This window comes from Tasmannia lanceolata, unplaced genomic scaffold (genome assembly GCF_043159265.1).
Source record: "Tasmannia lanceolata isolate RefF3 unplaced genomic scaffold, GAP_Taslan_0.1 ptg000018l, whole genome shotgun sequence".
NCBI classification, from domain to species: Eukaryota; Viridiplantae; Streptophyta; class Magnoliopsida; order Canellales; family Winteraceae; genus Tasmannia; species Tasmannia lanceolata.
Genome location: NW_027518695.1, coordinates 2660269 through 2670633, shown reverse-complemented (window position 1 = coordinate 2670633; position 10365 = coordinate 2660269). Strand labels below are relative to the sequence as shown.

Sequence of the window (10365 nt, the reverse complement as noted above, 5' to 3'; positions counted from 1 at the left end):
AGATTAATCATTAATCTGGTCCGTTAAGCGCGATTTGACCGTTTAAAGTCTAATTCAGTCTACAGCCAGTGTTTCAAACCACCTTCATTTGTTATCCTCATCTCCCTCCAAACGTCTACACACTGAGAGACAAAACCCATTTTGAGCTCGACAAGAGAGAGATAGAGATAGAGAGAGATGTAAAAGATGGCCCTAATTTCCTTCTCTTTCCCAACTCCAATCCCTTGTCCTACTTGTACTACTACTACTACTTCTTCTTCTTCTTCTTCTACCTTCTCAACAAGAGCAGATAAGAAGCAAAGCCATTTTCCATGGAATTTTCTCTCCTCCTCCCAAAGCAAACGTCTCTCATCCACTTTCCTAAAACCCATCAGAGCCAAACACAGAGAGCTAATCCTCGGAAACCCCTCTGTCTCCGTCGAGAAAGGCAAATACTCCTACGACGTCGAAACCCTAATCAACAAGCTCAGTAGCCTCCCTCCTCGCGGCAGTATCGCTCGCTGCCTCGACGTATTCAAAAACAAACTCTCCCTCAATGATTTCGCCCTTGTCTTCAAGGAATTCGCCCAGCGTGGCGACTGGCAAAGATCCCTCCGCCTCTTCAAATATATGCAGAGACAGCTCTGGTGCAAGCCCAATGAACACATCTACGCCATTATGATTGGTGTACTTGGCCGCGAATCCCTCTTAGATAAAGCACAAGAGGTGTTCGACGAAATGCCTACTCACTCGATCGCTCGCTCGGTACTCTCTTTTACTGCTCTTGTCAATGCTTATGGCCGAAATGGCCATTACCAAACCTCACTAGACCTCCTACATCATATGAAGAGTCAGAGAATTGCACCCACTATACTTACTTACAATACTGTTATCAATGCCTGTGCCCGCGGTGGGCTTGATTGGGAAGGATTGTTGGGGCTTTTCGCGGAGATGAGGCATCAGGGAATTCAGCCTGATATTGTCACTTACAATACTCTACTCTCTGCTTGTGCCGCCCGTGGCCTCGCTGATGAGGCTGAGATGGTTTTTCGGACCATGAACGAGGCGGGTGTTGTACCAGATATCACCACTCACACTTACCTAGTTGATACTTTTAGGAAATTGGGTGAGCTTGGGAAGGTCTCTGTTCTTCTCAGAGAGATGGAATCTGATGGTAATCTCCCTGACATTACTTCTTACAATGTGCTTTTGGAGGCGCATTCTGAATCAGGTTCGATCAAAGAGGCAATGGGTGTTTTTAGACAGATGCAAACCGCCGGGTGTTCGCCGAATGCTGCGACGTATAGTATATTGTTGGATTTGTATGGGAGAGAGGGACGGTATGATGATGTACGAGATCTGTTTTTGGAAATGAAACTTAGCAGCACGGAGCCGGACGCTGGGACTTACAATATCCTGATACAGGTTTTTGGTGAGGGTGGGTATTTTAAAGAGGTGGTTACTCTGTTCCATGACATGGTGGAGGAGAATATTGAACCCAATATGGAAACCTACGAGGGGCTGATATTTGCTTGTGGGAAGGGTGGTCTTCACAATGACGCCAAACAGATTCTCTCCCACATGAACAGTAGAGGAGTCGTGCCGAGCTCTAAGGCTTACACTGGTGTAGTTGAAGCCTACGGACAAGCTGCCCTTTATGAGGTAATAAAATTTCTTCTTTGTTGGGTTTTTTGTGTTTTTGTATTATATGGAAGTATAATTCCAACACCAATGTGGGGTCTTCTTGGTCCTTCCATTTGTCGTTTCAGGAAGCTCTTGTTGCATTTAATACTATGAATGAGGTTGAGAGTATGCCAACTGTTGAGACCTACAATTCGCTGCTCCACACATTTGCTAGAGGTGGACTTTATAAGGAGTCCCAAGCAATATCGTGGCGAATGAATGAATCGGGAGTTCAACGGAATGAAGATTCGTTCAATGGCCTGATAGAGGCTTTCAGCCAAGGGGGCCAGTTTGAAGATGCTTTGAAAGCTTATTTAGAAATGGAGAAGGCAAGATGCAACCCCAATGAGCGGACCCTCGAGGCACTTTTAAATGTGTACTGTTCTGTGGGTCTTGTGGATGAGAGTAGACAGCGGTTCCTTGAAATTAAGGAATCAGGAATCCTGCCTAGCATCCTGTCCTACTGCATGTTGCTATCAGCTTATGCAAAGAGTGACAGGTCAGCATTTTAACTGCTATTCTGTTTAATGATTTTCATTTTTGTAGCGTTGTAGTTTCATATTTATAGTTTTTGCAAAGAGTGACAGACCCCGCAATGGCGGGAGCCTCGTGCACTGGGCTGCCCTTCTCTCTGTTTTTTTTTTTTTTTCATATTTCCAATGCTAACGGTCTTTTATCATCTATCAAAAAAAATGTTAATTGTCCTTTATCTACATTTCTGAAACTCCATAGAAAGTAGAGATGAAATTGAGGACCATCATTGATTCAGTTATTCATAGAATAAAAGTGAACTACCTGGAGTTAGGAACTGTTCATACTAAACATTTAAAAAAAAAGGAACTGTTGATACTTGAGTCAATTTCAATAAACCGAGTTTCATTTAACTTGGACCCTCGTAAAAACATTTTCCATTCTATAAAGTAGATGAGGGTGATTGGCTGAGCCATTAAAGGGAACTGGCAATACATGAATTTGAATAAAACTCTGTTCAGCTGCATTCTTGGAATCACAATAGTTATGCTACTGATATATCTACGAGGTAATGTTGGAAAATTAGCAGAGTGAACTGACAGCTTGTAGCTTCTTACCTGCTTTTATTGCGGGCTGATCCTTCCACTCTACTTTTACCTATAAGTCTTGTAGTGTCCTTTCTTGCCAAAACCCGCAATTGCGGGAGGAATATCATGTATAGGCATGTTAGTCACATTCTTTTGACCTTCAAAAAAACACAGCAACAATTAATCAAGGAGGCCAGTGAGAATCCATATTTTGCTTGATTCAGCACACCGGAGCCATTTGAGAACATGTGATTGGAAGCCTCGGATTTTAATGAATTGGTAAGTTGTGGCAGTCTTTGAGTTGTTAGGCTAGGTCATTCAAAAGTTTCTTTTGGAATAAAAATATTATTTAAATGATTTATATTGTAAAATAAAATAAAAAAGATGTTGTCGTGAGAATTAAAGATAAATTTCTCCAAGTTCTCAATTGCAGTTATGCAGCCAGAAGTTGTGATGAATCATGCAACGACCCTAGGGTGCAGAAGAGACGAAATCCTTATAACTCACCTTGGGCTTCCGTTGGGATTTGGAATTCCCAACCTTATGGTGGGATCCCGTTGTGGAGAGATTCTAAAGAAAGCTTGCTTCTTGGAAGAAGAATACTTATCCCTTGGCAGTAGAATCACTCTCATTAAGGCGGTTTTGGCAAATCTACCTGTATATTATACGTCTCTTTACAAAATTCTGGCCAAGATGAAAAAAAAAATGTATATAAAAGTTGCCAAGGGATTTCTATGAGAAAGAGGAAAATCCAACAAAAGACTCAAGCATCTCATGAATTGAAAAAAACTTCGTAGATTGAAGAAATATGGTGGCATAGGTATTGGGAAAATAAGATTGAGAAGCAAGGCGTTGTTGGGGAAATGGTTGTGGAGATATGGTGGACAGGACAATGCTTTCTGGCATAAGATCATTAGGAATGAGCATGGGGAGGTGGGGGGATTGGGAGAGTGGGAAAGGTTCGGGTGCATGGAAGTCTATTTGTGTCCCTAGAGTCCTGTATGAGTCCCTTGTTAGATTTAGAGTGGGGAGGGGAAATGGAACAAGATTTTGGGTAGATCTTTTGCTAGGCGAGTCTCGTTTGTGCCATGCATTTCTGAACTTTGTGATTTTGATGCACGAGTTAGGTGGGGAATGTATTATGTCCTTCATGGAGTGATGACCTGCTTACTCTTATTTGCAAGGTGATTTTGTGGATTTGCGGAAAATTTTGGATGGTATTCTGGTGATCAAAGGGTGTGTTGTTGCTAGATGTAAGGTCAATGTCCAAGAGATTATGTGTTGAGAAAGCCTATGAGGATGAGATTTGGGGACCTGCAGAGGGGTGGATAAGAGCACCCATTTCATTGCCGTGTTCTTTTGGGTTGGTGAATAGGTCTTATAGCCTTTATTTTAAGGGTCAAGTCTCAAGACATGGTGATCCCCTCCATTTTTTTCCTTATTGTATTTGAGCCATGGAGTAGATTCATCAGAAGACATCATAGTTGGAGTCAATTAGAGAGTCCAGAAATGATAAACTTGGTCTTTAGACTTCTCAACCTTTAAATTGATTATGGCATGCTTTAAGTTTATTGTGTTTCATTGTTGGCTATCTTAGATGCTAGTAGGTAGTTTCTTGATTGAGGGTGATTGTGGGAAAGTATATTCATGCAAGTTAAGGTAGAGGAAAGTATTACAAATGAAATAGAGGATGTATTTGGATGTCTGAAGGGTTCTTTACCTCTTTAGTACATTAACCATCCCTTAGCTATTGGATAGAGAAGAAATGGACCATGTTATAGTTGAAGGGACTCATTGAATGTAATCCAATGGCTTAAGAGATCTCATCCATACCCATGGAGGTTTGCCCCATATTCTGATGAGATCCATGATCTTGTGGTAGAATCAAATATTGCCTATTATCATGTAAAGAGGTTGGCCAATGGGCTAGAGCTCTATGATCATATTCCGCCTTGAACACCCTTTATCCTGTGTTTTTTTTTTTCTCTTTCTGTATGTTCCACTTGTATGCTTTAATTATTTGATGTTTTCCCTTGCTGTATTGACCATCTTGGTCTCCGGTTTTCTCGGTTTTTTATTCATAAAATCTTTCTACCATTAAAAAAAAAAACCATCCCTTACTACGCAAAGCTTTGGACTCTGAGCACGAGAGGTGGCACAGATGACTGGTGGTAGATGGAGAGAGGAATTAGATGGGGATATGAGGATTGCACTTGGGCGGAATTCAGACAGGCATTCTTTGATAAGTATTTTCCGGAAAGTGTGAAGATTTGGAAGGAAAACGAATTCTTTAATCTCAAGCAAGAAAGCAAGACACTAACGGAATATGAGGCTCAATATAGTAGGTTGGAGAGCATAGTTATCAAGTTCGGATAAAAATTACCTCACTATAAATGATAACAAATATCGTGATAAGTTCACTAATGAACAGTAGAAATTGAACCTATAACCTTTACAGATCGTATGATTTTTACTGGAATTGCACATGAGGAGAATATTAAGCCACAAGTGCTGATCCAGATGCATACCCCTTATTATCCCTCATGTACACCCCGTTGCTGTTCCGCATGCACATACCTACTGAGTCCTTCTTGACCATCTATGCTGGACACATAAATAGTTGATCACTGAGACTTGCTTTACCATAGGCATAGAATGCTAGGGTGCTTCATAGTATTGACACAACGCAAGATAATTAGTGTCTTCATGGTATTCGTGACACACAGTGGTGTGTTATCTGGGTCTTAAGTACCAGCAAATAGGAGTTTCAGAAAACTAGATTCATACCTTTATATTGATGCTTACTATTCTGGGAAAACTGCCAAGCCAACTAGAAAATGTGAAGTTTGTCCCGAGATTTTTTTTACTGTTTTACTCCTAGACTAGAACGATGCATTCTCGAAGAAGGAACCACAGTAGACATAACTTTAGAACACATTATGTCACAGACCCTAGGATTTTTCGCAATACGCAAAAATGTGAAGCCTCCTAAAAACATTAGGCAGAAGACAAAAGGATTGAGCGAGAGTCCTTTTCTTATAGTTCACCTAGTTGTTGCCAGTGAATTTATTATTCGTAGGTCATTTCCATGATTTGATTCATTGCCATCCCCAGACAGATCTCCTAGGCATGCAAGGCAACAGCCATATTTCATTGGAATTTTAGATGAAACCATGCTTCATTGTAGTTGCCAAAGCATTGTGCACGATAATAGACATTGCCAATTAGGCATCTCAGTGTATAGTTGGAAGCCTGGAACTATGTGTTGCTTGGAGGCCGACTTCCAATATTTGGGTGTGCCTAACTTCATCTTGAGTATCGATATGGGAAACCCACTCGACCATGACCTTTTAAGGGACCATTTAGTTTGGATTTTGGAACAAGGTTTTTTTGGTAGGTGACCTGATGTTAGGCAGGATCCCTATCAGATATGTTAAATAACGACAATCTAGTATAAACCACCTCATTACAATCATGCAAGAATATTCGTAGAAGATCTGAAGGTATAGAGGATAGAAGAAAAGAGGTTTGGAACAAGTTGAGAGGTGGAAAATTTTATCTATCGGCTTCAACAAAGAGAACCTGGTTGGGACAGAAAGGCTCCAGATTTCTGACATCCAGACTTTTGCAGGTAGTTCTCCTCGTGCTTATTACTCAATTCTGTTGAAGACTGTTGCTCTCCATATACATTATTGTTTTTTTTCTGCTTTTGATATTTCATAGCCTCTTTCCTTATTATTTACAGTTTTGAGAATGTTTTGTTCAACAAAAATCAAACATATGTTTTGGAAATAAGGGATAGAAGTTCTTATTTGCTGGGAAACCATGTTCCTATTCACCTTTGTGGTTAACGGTTATATTTGATAAGATTATTAACATACTAGTGTGAATAGCTTATTTTATACGGATTTATTGTATACCAAGTGAATTGTGGGCTGTGACCTGTGATGAAACAACAGTGTTTGTTTGCGTGTTTGGAAGTAATATGTGGTCTCAGTAGTCTGATCCTGAAAGTCAGGATTTTGGGACTAATATCGGGTTTCTCTACTGGACAAATGGCATTGAGATCTACTATCTCCAATTTTCGGATGATACTATCATCTTTTGTGATGCTTCCGAAGAATAAGTGCAGAATCTTTGGGGTATTTTCTGGTGGTTTGAGGAGGTTTCCGAGACGAAGATTATTGGAGCAAAAAGCTTTATGGCGGGTGTGAATAAATGACCTCCTATTTCTCCAAGTAGTTCAATTTTTTACCTTCCTCTATTCCTCCCCACAAAAGATCCCGTTGAAGCATTTCGATTTTCTTAGCCATGGTACTGAAATGCGAAAATGTACAGTCGGTAGAAAGATTAGATAGCATCTCTTTGATGAGAGTAATTCACCCTCCAAAAGGTAAAATTCTTCCAATGAGACAATTTCTTCTCCTTTCTCTCAATTGCCTGATTCCAAAATCCAAAGCGCTTTGGAAGGGATTCCAAAGTCAAGGGGAAAGCCAAGGTAAGAGAAGGAAGTTTTTCAATTTCACATCAAAACGTTTTCACCAAAATTGAGGCAGGAGGTCTTGGGATTGGAATATTAGAATGTGGAATGTCTCTCTCCTTGAAAAGTGGCTTTGGAGATTAAGGAGGAAAAAAAGCCCTTTTGGAGGAGGGCCTATTATGCCCCTATGACTTAAGAGTGAAAACCATTTGTGTCAAATTGTCCTTCAATGAAGTGGGCCCATCTGTGTCAGAACTGGGCTCTAATCCTCAGTCACAACCAATAGTTTCTCCACCTGTCTTTGACTCATGTGTTGGTTTCAATCTTGGATTAAATTCTGAGTAAAAATCTAGGCTGCAATCAATCTCCTTCCTTAGATCAAAATCTGGGTTGCAATCATTCTTCTTCATGCGATCAAAATCTGGCTGTGAAGATCTACCATATCAGTGATTTGAGAGGAGAGAAACCAACGAAATTGATGAATACATGGTCCACTTCGAATAGAGTACTTGGGGAGATCAAAAGCACTCTGTTGTCCGTCCTTCACAAGACAGGAATTCAGGGGTTATACTATTCGACACTTAATTCTTCGTGTAATGTTTGTGAAATGTGCTTTTATACTCCTATGTTATGATTTGGGAGATTTCCCTCATTTGTCATCATTTTCTAACCCTTTTCTCTCCAGCATAATCTAAAATTATCTTCTTCTTGAGTGTTTCCTTTGTGGTAAATTACCTTACAGGCATAAGTTCATAATTTTTCAGGTGGATTGATGCCTATGAGCTTCTCGAAGAAATGAAAACAAATAGAGTTTCCAACACGCATCAAGTAATTGGATCAATGATTAAAGGGGATTATGATGATGACTCTAACTGGCAAATGGTTGAGTATGTCTTTGACAAATTTAACTCACAAGGTTGTGGTTGGGGAATAAGGTTCTATAATGCACTCCTGGATACACTTTGGTGGTTTGGCCAGAAGGCACGGGCTGCAAGAGTGCTCCACGAAGCAACAAAGCGGGGCCTTTTTCCTGAGCTATATCGTCAAAGCAAGCTCGTGTGGGCTGTTGATGTGCACAGGTAATGTGTCACCATATATTGTTCTAGTGCGCTCATTCTGGAAGCGCGGCCCTTTCAAATTTACAGTATTGAATTTGTTCTCTCATCAGGATGTCAGTTGGTGGTGCTCTTACAGCCATTTCGGCGTGGCTAAATGAGATACATGACATGTTTAAAAATGGCGACTCTCTTCCTAATCTGGCAACTGTTGTAGTAGTGTAAGCCATTTCACATTCTTTGTTCTGCCATGGTTAAAATATTTTGTTCTACAGTGTGGAGGGTCCAGGTTGAAGGGCACTTTGTTTGAATATCTATACTGATCATGCTATCTTTCTGTTAATCAGACGCGGAAATATGGAGAGACGCTCCATAACAAGAGGGTTTCCAATAGCGAAGGCAGCTTATTCATTCCTAAAGGATAATGTATCAGAATCATTTGTCTTTCCTGGGTGGAACAAGGGCCGAATCATCTGCCTCCGGCCTCAGCTGAAACGGCTTCTATCAGGTTCGAACCCATCTGCAGATGGGCCTATGAAGGAGAAGCTGGTTACTATCACAGACATGGATTTTCCGCTTCCTGGGACAAGAATATTCACAAAAGAGATTGACAGTGGTGAACACATTGGTACAAATTCTGAAACAGGCATCAGAATAAGAGAAGAGCTTCTGGCGTCTACGGCAATCTGAATGAATTTTGGTGACTTTCTACCCTCTTTTTTTTCAGATACATGAAAATGGGAATCGACAGCCAAGAACTTTAAATCAATCCCATCTCAGCAGAAATTGAATCTTGTGGCATTGAAGTATCAGTTTCGAGTGGCGTTCCTCTTTGGGATGCATCAATGGCAAGTCTTGAGGTTGCCTCCCGAGGCTCAGGTAGATTGATGAACCGCGGTTTGTGCCAAGGCTGTGTAACTAGTCTAGTGTAGTCTTAGAGCCCTGCCTACAAAATGGAAGAGTGAAAGGAAGAAAGAAAAGGCTTTACTTGTGTTCTTTGCTGGAGGAAGAAATGTGATGTCTTCAGCATGGTATTTGTACAGTATATTTATCAGCAATTTTTCGGAATTTTGTTGAGAATCATAAATTGTGAAGCATTTGCTTGCGCCTGTTTTTACGATTTTTTATTTTTTTTTGAATCATATATTGCGCCACCAAATTTGGTCCTTATTTGCTAATCAGATTATTATAAGATTATTATAGGCTACTGATATTGGCACTGCCATGTTTTAATAATTGCACTAACTCAGCTTGTCTCTCTTTTTTAATTTTTAATTGGTTTTTGAGAGCTTTTTGGGAATTGTAATAGCCTTTGACACCTGGTTAAATAATAATAGACAGTCTGAGTTAATGCAATGATCAAAACATGGCAGTGCCAATATCAGTTGCCTTATTTTAGAAAAATGATTTATTTGTCCCCTTTTCTTCCCTGTGCCAGCCCCTTCTAGTGTAAAAAGGGTAGCCATAAATAGGCCCAGTAAAATAAGGGGGCGGATATATTAATGTAATCGTATTTGCAAATGTGACATTAAAGCCATTACCTATATTACTATTATCTGTTTTTCAAAAAAAAAAAAAAAAAAGGTTTCAGTGAGAATGGTTCACTGCTTGAGGATAAATTCACCCCTTGTAACGTTTTTCTTTGCCTTTAAAACATAACCAATAATATTTAGGGGGGGATTTTATCCCTCGGGGAATATCATTTCCTAACACACTATTATTAATCCCTAAATTATGGTCTGTTTGGTTGCCAGTAAAAATTTTATCCTAGGAGCTTTTTAATCCCAACAGTGAAGTAAACGGGATTTGCTAGGTTTTTTTTTCCTACAATTCCTAAAATTCCCGCCAAAATTTAGGAGTGTCATTACCAAATATGGGAAGGGAGGAGAGAGAGGGAGGAAAGAGAAAGAGAGAGGACATCATTCCCAAGGAGAGAAAAATAGGGGACAAGGAGTCCATGTCATACTCATAAGCAATCATTACAAGAGTGGGATTAAAAAAATTCTACTGCTAAAAGGCAACAAAACATGGGATGGGACGAAAATTCTACTAAAAACTTCCTAGGTTTTAAGTTTTACTGGCAACCAAACAGACTTAAGAAATGCCATCA

The 10365-nt window shown here is 40.0% G+C and overlaps 1 protein-coding gene across 1 annotated transcript; it reads left to right on the top strand.

The window, feature by feature from the left end:
• The first annotated feature begins 68 nt into the window (after positions 1-68).
• PTAC2 (plastid transcriptionally active 2) lies at positions 69-9462 on the top strand. The gene is made up of 5 exons (XM_077359014.1): positions 69-1641; positions 1749-2161; positions 7965-8279; positions 8369-8476; positions 8603-9462. Exons 1-5 carry the CDS (start codon positions 187-189, stop codon positions 8943-8945), a joined length of 2634 nt encoding a protein of 877 aa, XP_077215129.1. The 5' UTR covers positions 69-186; the 3' UTR covers positions 8946-9462.
• The last annotated feature ends 903 nt before the right edge of the window (positions 9463-10365 follow it).